Source organism: Rhamphochromis longiceps, linkage group LG20, assembly GCF_057381845.1.
Source record: "Rhamphochromis longiceps isolate RC_006_pf linkage group LG20, R_longiceps_female_GT1.1, whole genome shotgun sequence".
In the NCBI taxonomy this organism is placed as follows: domain Eukaryota; kingdom Metazoa; phylum Chordata; class Actinopteri; order Cichliformes; family Cichlidae; genus Rhamphochromis; species Rhamphochromis longiceps.
In genome coordinates this window covers 31,875,920-31,894,041 of record NC_140576.1, presented here as the reverse complement: position 1 = coordinate 31,894,041, position 18,122 = coordinate 31,875,920, and the positions used below count along the sequence as shown (strand labels likewise).

At 37.6% G+C, this 18,122-nt stretch overlaps 2 protein-coding genes across 2 annotated transcripts; both read left to right on the top strand.

The window, feature by feature from the left end:
* The first annotated feature begins 2 nt into the window (after window positions 1-2).
* LOC146645672 (uncharacterized) lies at window positions 3-3,791 on the top strand. The gene is made up of 5 exons (XM_085393397.1): window positions 3-118; window positions 963-1,283; window positions 1,411-1,728; window positions 2,663-2,816; window positions 2,945-3,791. The coding sequence occupies exons 1-5, from the start codon at window positions 85-87 to the stop codon at window positions 3,111-3,113; spliced, it is 996 nt and encodes a 331-aa protein (XP_085249523.1). The 5' UTR covers window positions 3-84; the 3' UTR covers window positions 3,114-3,791.
* Window positions 3,792-9,227: 5,436 nt separating this feature from the next.
* Window positions 9,228-15,587, top strand: LOC146645671 (complement component receptor 1-like protein). The gene is made up of 11 exons (XM_085393362.1): window positions 9,228-9,282; window positions 9,791-9,891; window positions 9,998-10,186; window positions 10,460-10,559; window positions 10,741-10,814; window positions 12,242-12,427; window positions 12,510-12,698; window positions 12,972-13,071; window positions 13,253-13,326; window positions 15,062-15,241; window positions 15,370-15,587. The coding sequence occupies exons 2-11, from the start codon at window positions 9,831-9,833 to the stop codon at window positions 15,585-15,587; spliced, it is 1,371 nt and encodes a 456-aa protein (XP_085249488.1). The 5' UTR covers window positions 9,228-9,282; window positions 9,791-9,830.
* Window positions 15,588-18,122: the final 2,535 nt, after the last annotated feature.

Below are 18,122 nucleotides of genomic sequence, written 5' to 3'. Positions count from 1 at the left end.
AACGCACCTACAGGAAGCTAAGATCACCACAGTCCACCTCTACAGTTTCCTGATTGTCGAGTTGATTCCAAACCTGACATCAGTATGAAGATATTTTACCTCGTTTTGCTTTTTCAAGGTGAGTGAGCTATAATTTAAACCTTCTATGAAAGAACTTACTAAGCTAAATCCTTTCAGCACCTTAATCATCATTGTTTATTCTCTCTCTCCCAGGCTCTATTTTTGTAATTTTTTCCACTTCCGTTCTTTGTGACTTTAAACTGTAAAATCACAGCTTATTCTAGCATCATAGATAAAAACTCTGATTTCATATCAATATTTTTCAGTCACAGTAAACTTACTATTTCATATATAAATCCGTCATAATTTTTTTGTTATGTGAAAAATAAATGCCTCTTCACTTTCATATCCTGAAATTCTTTAAGATTTAAAATTATAATTAAAACATACAAGCCTATAAAAATTCTTGAATGTACTCCTTATTGAAATATTTATTTACGAAGAAAAACATGTTTAAATTAACATGTTTTTTTCTTTAAACCTTAAATTCAATTAACACGTTAACTATTTTTTGGGAAACATTTTTCGTGAAAGGTGGAATAGAAACATATATATATATATATATATATATATATATATATATATATATATATATATATATATATATATATATATATATATATATTTACTTTACATACTGTTAAATGAAAGAAAAGTGTTGTAAATGCACACAGGATGTTTGACAACACCTACCCCCATCTCTCAAGTACTCATGAGGTGGTTTTTTTGCTTGTGTTTTTTTCTCGGGCTTTTAGTGACAATTATTCTAGCATTTGTGCTATCTGACAATCAAAATTTGAAGGTAAACTGCAAACTCATATTAATTCGAATTAAAAACTGAATAACATTTTTATGATTTACCAGACTACAAGGATTTTCTTTCTGTCTGCCTTGTATTTCAGCAAGTCTTCAGCTTGAATGTGATAAAGAGATCACAGCCCATGTTGGAGGTGAATTTATCCTTAAATGCAAGTATGGCATAAATCATTTTCTGTACAGCAAAAAGTATTGGTGCAGAGGGCCCTCCAGAAGCAATTGTGAGATTGTGGCAGACTCAGAAAACAGTCGAAACACACACAGGTCCCAAGTGATAGATTTAAACAGAAGGGGGCTGTTTGTGAAAGTCACAAATCTCCGATTTGATGACGCTGGAGCGTACTGGGTTGGGATTGATAAGATATATGCTGACATCATGACCCAAGTCAAAGTGATTATCACTGAAGGTAAGAATAAAAGACGTTATGCAACTTAGAAAATAAACATTATTTTACAATAACAGTGAAATATGCTGCATCACAGCCTCTGTTTGGTGTTAAGCTGACTGGACTGACATTTCTTTTTTTGTGTCAGTTCCAGTGTCCAAGCCCCGACTTTGGCCCCTGAGCTCTCTGGTGGACAGGCCAACATGTTGGGGGAAGTCAGTTACCTTACGCTGTGGTTGTGCAAAGGGCACTGGTGTTCGTTATGCCTGGTATCAGCACATTGACAGAAAGGACTTCCTGCTCCATAAGTCTTCAGACTTGTATCTTCACTGTGGCGCAGTTCAAAAGGACTGTAGTTATTTCTGTATTGGCAGTAATGACATAAGCAGTGAGAAGAGTGAGCTCATCTCTGTGCAGGTTCTGATGCCTGCAAACAGCAGCTGTATCTATGTTGTTAATATTCAGGGTAAGAACAAATGTGATATTCCATTGTGCAAATATAAATGTGAGAACTGTCTTTACAGTGATTTACTGATTAATAAAATGCTTTTAGAACAAATGTAAAAAATGTAAAAAAACAAACAAAACAAAAAAAAACATGCAGCATTTTTATAACAACTATTTATATTTACTGACAATATACAATGACTAAAACAACAAGTCAATTACTATATTTCATTTTAAAACATGGCAAGTGTTCTGTTGTAATGTTTGAGCATGGACGTGGTTCTGTTCCCATAGTGATAATTTATTTAGTTAGTTTGTTTTTTAATTTAGAATGAGATTTTTTCAACATTAAGACATTAATTTAAACGTAAAATATTTAGTTTAAGTTTAATAGCGTAGTTAGCGTAGCATAGATGATTTACACCATTCATAAATGTCCCATGAAAAAGATTACAATATTCATAGCCTCATATATTAGTGGCAAAAAATAGACTATTTGTGCATTTGTGACACTTTAAAGCCAAAAATTTATGATGAAATTAAAATGGCATTTAATAATTGTTTTTATGCAACTTGTGCATGCATGCGTGCATGTCTGCGTGTGTGTAGTATAGTAAACTATTGCTTGGAAGAAAGGATTAAAGACATCGTGTGTAAGTTTTGACTTCAGTGACTCCTAGAGGTTATAACAGATATGACCGTATGTACAAACCCTTTATGTACAAATTTTCCTTAGGGTCATTCTATTTTTTTATTAACAAAAATCAGGTCATTAGTATTATATTCTAAGCATAAAAACACAATAAACATAAAAGACAGAGTTTAAAGTTACCATGAAATATTCTAAACAACAACGTCTGTTTTCTTCTCTCTTGTTTTTACAATGCTGTAAAAGCTTCATCCTCAAGGTCTATAAAGCATTATCATTGTAATCTTTTCTTTTTCATTACCAGGTCAACCAATTTATGACTGTGCAGACAGAATGAGCACAACCACAGTCACAACACCAACTCTGACCTCCTGCCTAGTTATTATGAACATCAGTGATAACACAAGAAATCAATCTTTACAACTGAATGAAACCACTCAAGGCTTTTTTTTCATCAGGTTAGTCAATATGCTACTTTTTACTTTATGGAAGAATCACTAAAGGCTGAAAAGAGAATTTAAATTTGTTGAAATTTCACCATAAGATGCGGTCTGAAAACCTGCCCTACTCCCCTTTTCTTTTCTAGATCATTGACGGGACTGCCACTGTGGTACATATTACTGCGTTGGAGTTCTTTTCTGGCCTTGTTGATAATCATTTGCACAGCTGTTAAATGCACAAGAAGAAGATACAAAAAATATGCCAACCAGAAGAAAAATATTCATTGCAGGCGAATTTACCATGCGTGTCAGTGACCTGAATTTTACTGTGGTAGTTCTGTGGAAGTTAGAATGATGCCTCTGAGATAGCAGCTTTGTGGCTTAATTGTTGGCCAAAGTTCTTCGATCATGTGGGCCTGTTTGTGAAGAGGGTAGGGCATAACATGTCAGACTGCAGAATGACTCATGCAATACTGACCAAAGTGGTCTGTTATTTATTTGAAATACTAGAGTTTGGAAGAGTCTACAAGACCATTGAAATAACAGTTTTAATTATGATTGCTGATTGCTTTATCAGATCAACTTTTCGTATAGTAGTTACACAATTTTGTATACATTAGTTATACAAAATATTGACATTAAAACCAACAAAGCTTTTCAGAAGGCAGCTAATGATGATTATCACGATCAATGAAAATAAAAGGACTTATGGTATTGTCTTAGGTAGTGGAAATAAATGTAAACAAACTTCAGACATTTTACCGTCTATCTAAGGCCCTCTTCACTTCTATAAACTGATGGAGAGTATCAGGTATTTAACTTTTATTTACCTCTAAGTGGACATATCTCCTTTGCGGCATTCCTGACTCAGACCTAGTCATGTTAGTCCACTATACAGATATATGGAGAGTCATAAGAGAGCCAATCAAGAGGATTGTTTTAATAATGATGATGATGACTAAGAATGTAGCCCAAGATGATTAAAAAGGTGTGTTTCAGGTCCTTGAATTTCCACATGAATTAGACTGATGATTATAAAAATATATAAATAAATTTGCAGTAAAACAGTCATTGACTACCATGTACTTTTGCTGTTTTTGTATTAGCGACATTAATTATACTTAAACCGTGGAGTCTGGAAGTTTTATATGATAAATGGTTTATTGCTGTTACAGGTTATGAAGAAATGCAAATACCTCACCCACTTATTGTGAAATCAGTATCACAACAATGTGTCAGTACTTGGGCGTTGTAGGGCATTAAAATATGTCATATCAGGTTGATTAAAATTCTAGTGCTGCTGGCTCAACACTAGAAACAGACTAAACATAAGGTAGAATTCAGCAATATTATCCTTGAATTAGTGATGTATATGAACTGTAGCATACAGTTGTCCAAATATTTAGTTTACTGGGTCTTGACTGATACTATTTTGTTTCCATTCTCAGAGAAAGTGTCAGAAAATTCCAGGTTAATTACTACTCACGTTGTACTGGAGTTGATTTCGTTACACTTAATGTTAAAATAATAAAACTTTTCATTTCAGACATTATAAAATCTCTCTGTATTTTATATATTTCATATTTAGCAGTGATACTACTTGGGTATTTGATTTCTCTCTTAAAGATGTACCAATATACCTATATGCAATATAGGTATTTTGGTACATATACCTTGGTAATATACAATATATGTACCAATACACCTACCAATACCGGGGCCTCCTCTCAGTGGGACATGCCCTGGACACCTCGACAAGGAGGCATCCTGGTTGACAATTCTACTCTGAGCCCCTTCGAATGGCTGAACTTCTCCCCCTAAGATCATCCACCTTTCAGAGAAACCTCATTTCTGCCACTTGTATCTGTGACCATAGGTGAGTGTAAAGACATAGAAAGACCAGTCAATCAAGAGCTTCACCACCACAGACCAGTATACGTCCATATCACTGCAGCCGCAGCACTAATCCATCAGTCAATCTCCCGCTCCCCTCTCCTGCTGCTTCACACTCGGCTGTGAACCACTTCAGTGCAAGCTGGAGGCTACAAGCTGTATCCTTTATCCAAGGTTCAACTAACAGACTCTCTTCTTGCCAGCACCCCGGCATAGACTTTTCCGGGGAGGCTGAGGAGTGTGATTCCCCAATAGTTGGAGCACACCCTCCAGTGAACCCCTTCCCAAAGATAGGAACCACTACCCCGGTCTGCCAATCCAGAGTTACCACCCCTGATCTCCAAGCAAAATTGTAGATGCGTGTCAACCAAGACAACCCTAAAGCATGCAGAGCCTTCAGGAACTCAGGGCAAATAACATCCACCACAGGGGCCCTACCACCAAGGAGTTATTTAACTCCCTCAGTGACCTCACCCTCAGCGATGAACGAGTTGTCCTCCTCGTCCTGAGACTTTGCTTCCTCTATGGAAGAAGTGTCAGTGGGATTAAAGAGGTCATCAAAGTACTCCTTCAATAATCCAACAATATTGTGATGATATTCTGTTCCTAACCAAGCTGACTTTGGAGAAGAGGTTGTCACGATCCGCAGTGGCAGACCGAGTGGAGAGTGTGTGGAGGACTCAGGTGCAGACACAGGCGAAGACACGAAACTGAGTTCAAATGAAAAGCGAGCCTTTATTTTGGCTGATGACATGGGGGCCAAACAAGGTAGAAGCACTGTGACGAAACTAAACTATAACTAAGCTGGGAAACTGGTACTATGATGCCACAGAAAACTATGAATACAAACATGGTGGGTGAGAACACAGATGACGCGACACAGACTGCATGAAACACAGAGACTAAATACACATAAGGGATGATCAGGGGAAGTGGCCACACATGGGAGCACAGCTGACACACATGAACCTAAAGGCAGGACAGGAGAAGTGAAACTAAATACACTGACATTGAATACAGACTTTCAAAGTAAAACAGGAAACATGGAGATTAGACATGACATGAACTAAACATAACCACGCAGACATGACGCATGAACCAGGGAGACTGAGTACAGGGGGAGATGACATAAACAACTAAGAAACAAAGGACTAAACAGCAATCTCAAAATAAACTAGATGAACTAATCTAGGGCACAAATGAATACAAAAGATACATAAAACTCAAACACTGGGTCGCTCGACCCAGGACCATGACAGATGTTGTTTGCACAATGGACAGATTGCCAGTCTATCAGAGAAAAACATACAGACAATAAACAGGGAAACCAACTCATGTACAAAAAGACACAAAAATGCTCTCCTTAGCACCAAAAAATCAGATTTAGATTGATTTGAAATATCTGACATTTTGGCCTAAAGTCCTAAATCAACAACTTTTATTCTTTGGGTATTTACAATATGCTATTAGTAACCAGCATTGCCGTTTTGGTCTGGTGGGATTGAAGAATAATTGATAAGGCCATCTCAAGAACTGCAGCTGGAAAGTAGGTATCGGCTAAATCTGGTACAACAAATCTCTTCTTTTCAGACATTAATGTTTTTTGTACATAGTCACAGACAAATAAATAAAACATCAATACAGAATACAGGGATCATCAACCATTTATCAAAACAAATGCAAATCTCTGTGGCATTCTGGACATCAACTTCTAGGCTAAACCCAGAAGCTCCTTGTAATTCATGTATATGCTGCTTCTGATCACCCTGCACAATCATCATCATAAAATCTGACGTGTCAAAGTGTCTGAAACATAAAAAGTGAATGTTTACATCAGCCAAAACTTTTGGCTGGGACTTCATTTGTTATTTGAACAGAATACTATAAAAGTGTCAAAGGTCCAGTAGATTTACTTTATAGTTATGAGTAAATCTTCCTAATCATAAAACTGTTTTATGTCAGAAACTGATAGAGTTGTATTGTTGATTGTCATTTATGCTTAGAAATATTTAACCATAGATGCTTAGAAGTGTATAATCAATTGTGTAGTGATAAGTTGTGTGATCTTTAACAGGCTACAGAGGCCTGGTGTGCATTCCACACTGGGAGCATGGGAAAATTCGTACCTTGTTTAATTGTTATGGTAGGATTAACGTAGTTACATTTGTTTTAGTTTAAGTGCTTTTTGTGTATAAATGAACTGCTAGACTTCCTTACTGTGTTATCTAGGATGAGGGGGGGTCTACCCTCTTCCTGACCAAGGATGTTTGCTTGTGTGCTTTTATGACCCTTTGATCAGCAGTAACACACACACACACACACACACACACACACACACACACACACACACACACACACACACAGGCAAGGTACTCTTTGTGTATGTAGACGTCATATGTTAATGAACCTATGCATATTCATGTAACCTCAATAAAAGGACAGTGATACGGGAGAACGGACGAGAGCAACTGGGGCCAAGCGAAGGAACGGCGTTTGTCCGGTTCTCTCCTGTGCACGAATAACATGAAGCTTGCCTACTTCGTGTCTTGCTTTGCGGTGTAATTATATTGCCTTCAACGTTTCAGCGAATAGGTTTATGCTACAAACCCATCAGAAACAGTAACTGCAATAAATTTCTAAGTTGCAAAAAATCCAAATGGTCATAGCGTATATGTTTTGTGAGACCAGTTTCCTCCGAAGTTTTAGTGAAGTCCAGTGTAAAGTTGTGTAAAGTTGTAAGCCAGACCATCTCCAAATGTAGGCTGGCTGATCCCTCCTATCCCAAGGAGGGATTGTGAGTATAGCTGTATGCCTGCCATTAACACTGGAGCATGACCAATAAAAAGCTAGAGTGCACGTGAATCATTTAGACCACATTGGTAAATAGTTTACCAATGTTAGTTCACCGTGTAGTCTATGATTCAGTGGGTGATTATACCAAAGTGAATGTCTATTGTGAGGTGAGCTCCCATTTGCACCTGCATCCTATACTCAGACCCACTCCATGTGTTTTCCAAAACACTAGTTATATCCTTAGACTTTCTGCATATGTGGTGTTTATGAAACATAAATTGCATATATTGTATATTTTATCGTTTTATGTTAGCTGGTATGTGATTATTTTAGACTTCATATCTCTGACACTGCAGAAATTATCTTATCATTACTTATTTTATCTTGATGTCTGTTGCAGTTCTAATAGACACAACTTTCAGTTTTCAGTGTCGACTTGCAATCTACTAGTTGTGGTTGCCGATTACACTTTCAGTTCAAGTAAAGAATCCCGTGACTGTGGAGAAGTTATACAATACACTTGTAAAAAAAATCTTTTTGGTGTGGAATTGACAGTACACACCCCCTGATTTAAAGCGCACTTGTTTGTTTTCACTCTGATAGCTATCTTTTTAATTTTACAGTGACATGGAACATTCAAGCCTGATCCTCTCTAAAATGTATCAGTAGGTGTTTTTAATAATTTTCAATAGCTTGCTCTGCATTTTCTTCCCTGTAGCCTACATTGGGCTAGTACGTACTGTGGAGAAGGGCATTTTTAAAAACTGCATTAATGTCTATTTTCCGTAGATGCCCTTTTTGCTCAGTCTGTTTCCTATTGTTAAATCATGAACACTGATCTTAATTGAGTGAATTGTGGCCTGCAGTTCTTTACATTTTGTTTTTTTTTTTTTGGGGGGGGGGGGGGGGGGGGGGGGGTTCTCTTGTGACCTCCTGGATGAGTCATCAATGTGGTTTTGGAGTAATTTAGGTACACTGGCCAATTCAGTCCTGCTGAGCATTTATGTTTTGATGCATGCTCAATCATCCAGATATCATCCAGAAATCTCAGAAAGTTTATTCTGTTCATCTGGATGTAGCATTTTTGGATCTACTAAATAACTTTTAAAGAATTCTAGAGGATTATGTTTTTAACTCAGTATGGATACCTGTCTTCAGTGACATTAGAGTGTAACACTGGATACAAAATGAATGGAAGTCAAAGGTGCTTGCAAAGAAAAGCGTCTGGACTTCTTTAAGTTGCTTGAAGACGTTTCACCTCTCATCCGAGAAGCTTCTTCAGTTCTAAGGTCAAATGGTGGAGAGTCCCAGATATAAACCTAGTGGGAGTGACCCCCCACAGAGGGACAAAAGGACCCCCTGATGATCCTCTAATTGCCTGAGCCAAGGTGGGAAACTGGGCATGGGTCCCAATCAGCCAGAGTTTCGGGTGTGTTCATTGTGAAACCTGGCCCCACCTTATCATGCGAATTCCTGAGGTCAGATGGCCCAGGATGTGAGTGGGCGTTAAGGCGTCTGGGAAGGGATCTCAGAACTGGATTATAGATGGCAGAGAGTTGGTGTCGTAAACCCCCGCCTCTGTTCAAAGATGGTCGCTCACAGTGGACATAGATGGCTTCTTTCACTCCTCTTTCAAACCATCTGTCCTCTCTGTCCAAAATGTGAACATTGGCATCCTCGAAATAGTGTCCTTTATCCTTAAGATGCAGATGGACTGCTGAGTCTCAGCAGTCTGACCTGTAAAAATAAGCTTTCAGGACAGAACTGGTAGCGGCCACCACTGCGATTCAGACGTAAGGTATGGTATTGTCTGTTTTAACTGTCACTACTATTTATTATTATTATTATTGTTATCATTATTATTATTATTTATGGTTGTTTTTTTGTTTGTTTTTACCACCCATGGTATCTTTGGATCAAGGATACGTGACCTGCGAGAATTCCCAGACATTTTCCGTACCTAATTGCCATTTAGTTCAACATATATGTTGAACGTGCCATCGTGGCCTTCAAGTTATAAAATGTGGAAAGACTTTGGGTTTGTTTTCGGCTGTGACAAAAGGGGAAAAAAGGAAGCGAGTATTTTCTGATATTTCATATTTAAAACCTAAACTTGGTTACTGTTAAGGTTTTGGTTTAGCGAACTATATAAACTTGACCGAATGTTTGCACCTCCCACCTGTCTGTTAATTAATTTGTTAGCAGTGACAGATCTTCTTGAATGGAGAACCTTTGTTAGTACCAGCCATCATGACAGAGTAATATCTCTAATTATCTTTCTTGTGTTTGCCTTTGTTTTGTACCAGAAAGGACTCTTGGTTTTAGTTAAACCTGTCAGATCCTGTCATGGCTATTACTGCAGTCCTTCTGCTGAGCAGTCTTGGCTTTTTGGCAATTACTGCTCAAGGTGAGTGGATTAGCTTGAGAAACACAGCATGGTGTTTCGTCTTAAAATTCTGTTCTCTTTTTTGTCTGTATCTTTTTTCTTTCTCTCTTTCTTTTCCCAAGTACAGCTCAAAACTGTCCCAGACCTCCTAAAGGAGAAAATATGGATTTAAAGGGCAATGACATTCTTCTAACTAGTTTCCCAGATGGGACCACAGTTACTTTTGCCTGTAACACTGGATATGAGTCTGCAGGAGGGTCCCCACGTATTACTTGTACTGCTGGAAGTTGGAGCCCTCTGGGGTTGAAATGCCAAAGTAAATATTAACAATTGATTTTAAATTCAAATTCCTTATAGCAGCTGTGTTTCACAGCCAGTTTAAGCACATGAGAATGGGTGTCTGGTAGAATTTACTCCCCATCCTGGAAACATTCTTAAAATTGTTGTTTAAAAAAAATCTCGACCTCTAGAAAAATACTCACATGAACATGTTACATAAGCAGTACACTTTATTTGTGGAATTAATTATACATAATATCATCTAAAATTTTCTAAAGAACCAATTTAATCCTCATCTTTCCTATTTCAGGGAAGAACTGTTTCTCTGTGGAAGACGTTCAAGATGGACAGATTGAATATCGTCCTGGGACTGAATTTGGTGATAAAGCAGTGCTCATTTGTAACATTGGGTTAGTAATACGATGTTAGCTCTAATAAAAAGTGTTAAGATAATTAATTTTTTGATTGAAGTTAGTAGTATCATGTTAAATCACTAAAATGTTGCAATTCCATGTCTTAAAAAAACAAAAACTTGCTGTTCTGTGTCATGTGAAATAAAATTTCTAAACCAACCTTTTCCCCTCGAATCAGTCATATGCCAGTTGGTGGAGGAGAACTCACTTGTGGAAGCCAAGGGTGGACGGGCAGGTTGCCTGTATGTGAAGGTTGGTTGTCTTGTCGTAATACAAGTCACACCCCTGCTTAAAAGCTCACTGCTTGTTTTCATTCTGATAGATTGTTTGTGGAGTTCCGCAGGGGTCAGTATTGGGACCAAAGCTGTTTATCCTCTATATCAATGATATATGCAGAACATCAGATATACTACAGTTTATTCTATTTGCAGATGATACAAATATTTTTTGTGCTGGAGAGAATTTACAGCAGCTTTTGGAAATTGTCACACAAGAAATGATTAAACTGAAAACATGGTTTGATAGAAATAAGCTATCATTAAATTTGGAAAAAAAACTACATTTATGTTATTCGGAAATTGTAAAAAAGATGCAGGAGCAAAATTATTAGTAAACAATGTTGAAATAGAGCAAGTTTCGGATACAAAATTTCTGGGTGTGATAATAGATAACAAAATCTGCTGGAAACCTCACATAAAGCATATACAAGCCAAACTGTCAAGAAGCATCTCCGTACTAAGTAAAGTTAAATATTTTTTGCCTTCCAAATCACTCCGGGTACTTTATTGTTCACTTATATTGCCATATTTGGAATACTGTGTGGAAATTTGGGGAAACACATATAAAACTGCACTTCAACCAATATGTAAAATTCAAAAAAAAGCAATCAGGATGATTAATAAAGCAGGATTTAGAGACCATACTAACATCATGTTTTTGTATTAAAAATACTGAAGTTTATGGATCTTATAAAATATAAAACTGCAAAAATTATGTACAAGGCCAGATACAATATGTTACCAGGAAATATACAGAGGATGTTCTATGACAGAGAAGGAGACTATGAATTGAGGGGGAAATTGAATCTAAGAATTCTTAAAGCACGGTCAAAGGTTAAAACCTTTTGTGTCACTATTTATGGGGTAAAACTGGAATAGTTTTACTATAGATCTACAGCAATGCTCAGGAATTAGTAAGTTCATGAAAATACTTCGAAAACTGATTTTGGAAGAATATGATACCGATAAAGATGATCACCCATTGTATGTATAAAAATATCAAATTATATCCAAATTATATCAATCACGGTAGCCAAGTTTATATAGGTTCTCCTCGTGTATTGTGTGGAGTATGTGATGATGGGAATTAGGTGAATTATGTGGGATCAATAAGATGTTGAGCAGGGGTAGGAATTAATAAGTATGTTCATACTTCTTCCTACTCCTTTTCAGACCAAACATTGTTACATTATGTCAGACGATTTTGTTTTATTTCATTATATTTTTTTGTTTATCTGAACACATACGTGTGTGTGTGTATATCTACATATATATTCGTATCTGTAAATGAAAATATATGTAGTGTGTATATATTGTTTTTTGTTTTATATGTCTGAAACAAATAAAGATACAATACAATACAATACAAAAAAACAATAGATTTGTATTTTTATTTTCCAGTGACACAATGTGAATCACCCCCTGTAGTACAAGATGGCTCTTTCAGTCCAAATAAAGATCTCTATGAATATAATGATGTTATAGATTACACCTGTAAAAAGGATTATACAGTTGTTGGATCGAGACAGTTGCATTGTTCGGATGATGGAACATTCAAGCCTGAGCCTCCAAAATGTATCAGTACCGGTAAGTGTTTTCAATTTCTTTCAAGAACTTGTTCTCTGTTTTTGTCTTTATTTTTTGTCTTTTTCTTTTTTTTCATGTACAGCTCAAAACTGTCCCAGACCTCCTAAAGGAGAAAATATGGATTTAAAGGGCAATGACATTCTTCTAACTAGTTTTCCAGATGGGACCACAGTTACTTTTGCCTGTAACACTGGATATAAGTCTGCAGGAGGGTCCCCACGTATTACTTGTACTGCTGGAAGTTGGAGCCCTCTGGGGTTGAAATGCCAAAGTAAATATTAACAATTGATTTTAAATTCAAATTCCTTATAGCAGCTGTGTTTCACAGCCAGTTTAAGCACATGAGAATGGGTGTCTGGTAGAATTTACTCCCCATCCTGGAAACATTCTTAAAATTGTTGTTTAAAAAAAATCTCGACCTCTAGAAAAATACTCACATGAACATGTTACATAAGCAGTACACTTTCTTTGTGGAATTAATTATACATAATATCATCTAAAATTTTCTAAAGAACCAATTTAATCCTCATCTTTCCTATTTCAGGGAAGAACTGTTTCTCTGTGGAAGACGTTCAAGATGGACAGATTGAATATCGTCCTGGGACTGAATTTGGTGATAAAGCAGTGCTCATTTGTAACATTGGGTTAGTAATACGATGTTAGCTCTAATAAAAAGTGTTAAGATAATTAATTTTTTGATTGAAGTTAGTAGTATCATGTTAAATCACTAAAATGTTGCAATTCCATGTCTTAAAAAAACAAAAACTTGCTGTTCTGTGTCATGTGAAATAAAATTTCTAAACCAACCTTTTCCCCTCGAATCAGGTATATGCCAGTTGGTGGAGGAGAACTCACTTGTGGAAGCCAAGGGTGGATGGGCAGGTTGCCTGTATGTGAAGGTTGGTTGTCTTGTCGTAATACAAGTCACATACACGTAGACATTGAGGGCTAGCAGGAGGGACCATGCGCTTACCTGCCGCTCTCTGGCAGGTACCTCCATGCCCTCCTGGGTTTTAAATGCACCTTAGAACACACATGCATCAACACTGCAATGAGTGGGTGGAGGGAGGTTTGGAGTCTTCTCTCACCCCCATTCTCTGCGACCTGCTGGAGCGGGGGGGGGGGCTAGGAGGAGGAGTTGGCCGTCCGACTGCGGTCTGGAGTGTGGGGCCTCCCTGCTGCTGCGGAGTCGGGGCGGTCTGCCTCCCCCCAACGCAGGGAAAAGGGTAACACCACCTGGGTCTGGGTGCAGTTCCCCCCTCCAGGGGCAAGGGTACCTAGACCCGGTTTGTAGAGTACGCTTGGGGAGTGTGATCGTGTGTACAGCGTCTCTTTATGTCTGTCTCCACATTGGTTGAGTGTGGAGTAAGTGCATATGAGAGCATGAGGGTGGGAATGGATGTTTGTATCTGTGTGTGCCTGTATGTCTGTGTCTATATGTCAGGTTGGGTGTCAGGCGCCACCTCTCTGGGGACATCTTAGGCCCTCCAAGGTTTGGAGGCCTATCTCCCCCTACCACCACTTCCCTGCCAGTGGCGGACTCCCTCAGACATCGGTGCGTTGGTGGTTCTTTGTGTCCGGGGATGGGCGTCCAGGTACACACCGGCTCACTCCTTGGCGGCCGCTTATCGGGGCCTGGAGCCTGGGGCTCGCTCGGGCCACTTCGGAGGTGGGGTGCCCCCGGCCTCTCGGCCTGGGGCTCGGTCACTCAGGCGCGGCTGGCTGCCAGCGGAGCTCACGGGCGCGTCACTGCAACTCCCCCTGGCTTCTGCTCCGCGGCTGCTGAGTGAGCCCTCATCTGGGACTCTCCTCAGCTCTTTCTGGGACAGTGGCGCAGCTGCCCCTCTGTTGGTCTTCCTTGGTCTCTTGTGTTCTGGGGGCCTCTGGATGTCTGGAGTTTTGATCTCCTCCATACCTGCTTCATGCCCTGGAGGACGGGGCTGTGGCCCCCCCACACCCTCTAGCAGATCATTACATGAAGGAACCTTTAAAAAAAAAAAAAACAAGCGCGTCCATGCTCACAGGTGTACACACGGGTGATCACACCCACAAACTACACCCTTTTTGGCTCCTACCTCAAAGCACACTGTGTTCTGTTGATCTTATGTGCTGCACAATAATGTTTAATATTTAGTATTTACTATCATATTCCCATATATCATTGTGATGTTGTTTATTCTATTACTCTTGTTCTCTTCTGCTTGTTTTCTTTTTTCTTTCTCAGCAGGTGATCCAGGTGATTGATATATGCATTTTTTTTCTTTTTTTTTCTGCTCATTCTGTTGGTTTTTGTCTTTGCCCTTCTCCCCCGTCCCTCTTCTCAGCTGTTTCTCTTTCCCTCTTTCTTTCTCCCCTTCTTTCCCCCAGTCAAGTCTGTCCCATATTCAGTAAGTGAAAATAAAATAAACAATAAAAGGTGAATCAAATGGACCATTACGGCAAGGCTGGGATGGTCAATTTGGTAAAGTAAGTCCGTTGGGCATCTTTCTTTGCCTTTAGACAACAATTCTGATGGCAAAAGAGCCAAACGGGACAGGCAAAAAAAAAAAAAAAAAAAAGTAATACAAGTCACACCCCTGATTAAAAGCTCACTGCTTGTTTTCATTCTGATAGATTTGTATTTTTATTTTCCAGTGACACAATGTGAATCACCCCCTGTAGTACAAGATGGCTCTTTCAGTCCAAATAAAGATCTCTATGAATATAATAATGTTATATATTACACCTGTAAAAAGGATTATACAGTTGTTGGATCACGACAGTCGTATTGTTCGGATGATGGAACATTCAAACCTGAGCCTCCAAAATGTATCAGTAAGTGTCTTGAGTTATTTTCAATAACTTATTTTGTTTTTTCTTGTGTAGTATAAATTAGGCTAATACATACTGTGGAAAAGGTCATTTTTGACAACTGCACCAATGCTTACTTTCTTTCCCTGCAGAGGTTGAATGTGAAGATCCAGAGATTTCATTTGGACAGTTGAGTAGCGGTGCTCGACCTCCATATGGATACTTGTCTACAGTCACATTACAGTGTAACGCTGGATACACAATGATTGGATCCGCTACTGTGACGTGTGAGCTAAATGGTCAGTGGTCACCTGGACTTCCTCAGTGTATTCGTAAGTCAAAAATTAAAATAATTATTTGTAAGTGCTGAGCTCAAGCATGATCTCTTTGCTCTAAGTGCAACTTCAACCCCAATTCTGAGCCTAAGTCCTCCTGCTGCATATTTATGAAAAGTGCAAAAAAGGCAGGTAAATGAAGACTACGGGGTCCTGGCCAGTGATTTTCAGCAAAAAGTGGAGAGTATTGCTGAATGGCACTTTACCTCTACTATGAGCATGAATATATGCATGGATCTTGGCAGCTAATATTTTATTTCTTGCATCATTATATTTCAGTAATGTAAAGACACTTATTGAATTACAGCATTAAATTAAAGAACTGACAACAGAAGATTTTTACCATATTTACATAGATCATTACTCAGCGTTTTTTTGAGTGCATGTCCAGTGCTAGCTTTGAATTAAAAACTGTTTTTCTCACTGTAGGGACAACACCAGGAACCATTCTTTTTATTTATAAGCAAACATCAGGTTTGGCTTAAACATTGCTTTCAAAGCAGAAATTATGTGGTCAAAGTTGCTCCAAGACTCTAAGTACAGTAACTAACTAAACTAAGTGAAATAATGCAGCATATTACAAGGTTATAAAATATAACAAAATTGCTCTAATAAATACAAATAGCTCTAATTCTAATTATCTCAGCATATTACACAAAATATATAGCTAAAACTGACGTGCCTCTCTAAGCATATCTAATCATATCATTTAATTTTCTCTGTAGATGATTTGGTATTAAAGGTGTGCAATTACTACAATGTGTATGTGAATTTAATATGTATTTTTAAATTCCAACTTTGCCTTTATAGCCTCAATTGGACCAGTCTCCTGGTTAATGATAGATAAGGTCATTTTGGATAACTGTATTGATATACAGTTTCCTTTTTGTTTCCCACAAGTTGAATATGAAGAATCCAAATGATGAATAGAATGAGGATTTTTAACCTCTGAAGATATAGTTATCGTCAGCAACGTTAAAGTGTGAACCTAGATACATAATCAATGCAAACCTTACCGTGACATAAAAACGTTACTGGTCACCTGGACTTCCTTAATGTATACGCATGTTATGAATTAAAATTGCTTAAGTATATGTAGCTTCACTTCTCAATTGTTGTTAAAATTTGTATTAAATACCTCAGGAGGTTGCTAGCATAATATAGAGATAATTTTGGACAATTCTAGTAATTTCCATTCTGTGAATGTGAAAATCCTGTGATTCGATATGACTGAATAATGGTCTCCTCCTGTCTGTGGTCTTATTTCAGGGAAGATCTGGATAAGTTAAGAAAGGCCCGTGTACCTAGATATACAATATGATATAAAAGGTTTGGCTACGTGGAGTGTCACAAAAGTCATCATATTTTGTTTTAATTTGATTTCACATTGCTGCATGTGAATGATCATATAATGTTCACTTTTATGTTTAGAAAACACTATTTGATAAACAGTTTCCACAAGTTTTTGAACATTTCTTTTTGCTTATAATCACCTGGTTTCATGTTAATATGAAATCACTCTTTTTTAAGTCTCAGTTTTAAACTTCAGGATAAATCCATTAAATAAATTTGAATCTCTGCGTGCTTGCCAAGTAATTGTGAACAGGGGTCATGTGGAGGTCATACAAAAATGACCTGACATGTGAAAGACACATTTAAAGTATTAAGTTAATTTGTAAGGAGGTATTAAGTTAATTTGTAAGTTTAAATGTCCATTTACACTTATGATTAAAGTTTGTATTTAAATACATTTGATTCCAGACAGTTTAGTACGAGTTGCACTTTCTCTTCTGTAGGTTGTTTTAAATGTAAAAACAAATGTAAATAAATAAATAAAATAATCCTCTGAAGTTTTTGTATTTTTTTTTCAAGTGTGGTTGATGTCATTTAAAGGAATGTTTGGAAAAACATTTGGAAAAAGCAGGAATTGTGAATGGTGAATAAACAGACCAAAGTACAGCAGGAAGTTTATTTCCTCACATTGATTCAGTCCGCCCTGTTTTGTAATGCGTCACCCTGTTTGAATGTATTGGGCACTGTAATTTACAACACAAAATGTTTTCACAAGTATGTCACAAGTAGTATGCATGGCTTACAAAAGAGGGCCAAAGCTTTTCAAGGACAGTAAAGAACAGCCTGCACTTTCATATTGTCTTAAAGGTGTATGTGTCTTTTTATATACAGGTCTCGTGCTGTGTCCTATTAATACTGCTTTAAGAAGGGAAAACTGCATATTTATGTGAAGTATGGAACAACAGAGTAATAAGGAAGTGTTGGGTTTATGGTGGGTGGGGCTCATAAACTTGTGCGTATTATGTTCAGAAAAGACAGAACAAAAAACAAAAAACGGTTATAGCATACAGACTAATTTCAGAAATACAGCGGTTTCAACTAATTTAGTTTTTCTTCCTGGTGCTACATTTACTAAGTAAAATGGATGGAAGTACAACAACCCTCATTTGGCTTATTGGTAGCACTACAAGTACTACACTCGTTTTATGTGAATCCACACAAACTTAAGAGCTTTGTTTCTTTCGTTTATTTCATTATTATGTTATAAAGTACGCGAG

Bases quoted from the DNA above. Each gene is read 5' to 3' on its own strand.
- LOC146645672 (XM_085393397.1), top strand. From the start codon at position 85: ATGAAGATATTTTACCTCGTTTTGCTTTTTCAAG. The intron at 119-962 runs GTGAGTGAGCTA...CTTGTATTTCAG, and splicing joins CCTCGTTTTGCTTTTTCAAG to CAAGTCTTCAGCTTGAATGT. The intron at 1,729-2,662 runs GTAAGAACAAAT...TTTCATTACCAG, and splicing joins CTATGTTGTTAATATTCAGG to GTCAACCAATTTATGACTGT.
- LOC146645671 (XM_085393362.1), top strand. From the start codon at position 9,831: ATGGCTATTACTGCAGTCCTTCTGCTGAGCAGTCTTGGCTTTTTGGCA. The intron at 10,560-10,740 runs GTTAGTAATACG...CCCTCGAATCAG, and splicing joins GTGCTCATTTGTAACATTGG to TCATATGCCAGTTGGTGGAG. The intron at 12,428-12,509 runs GTAAGTGTTTTC...TTTCATGTACAG, and splicing joins TCCAAAATGTATCAGTACCG to CTCAAAACTGTCCCAGACCT.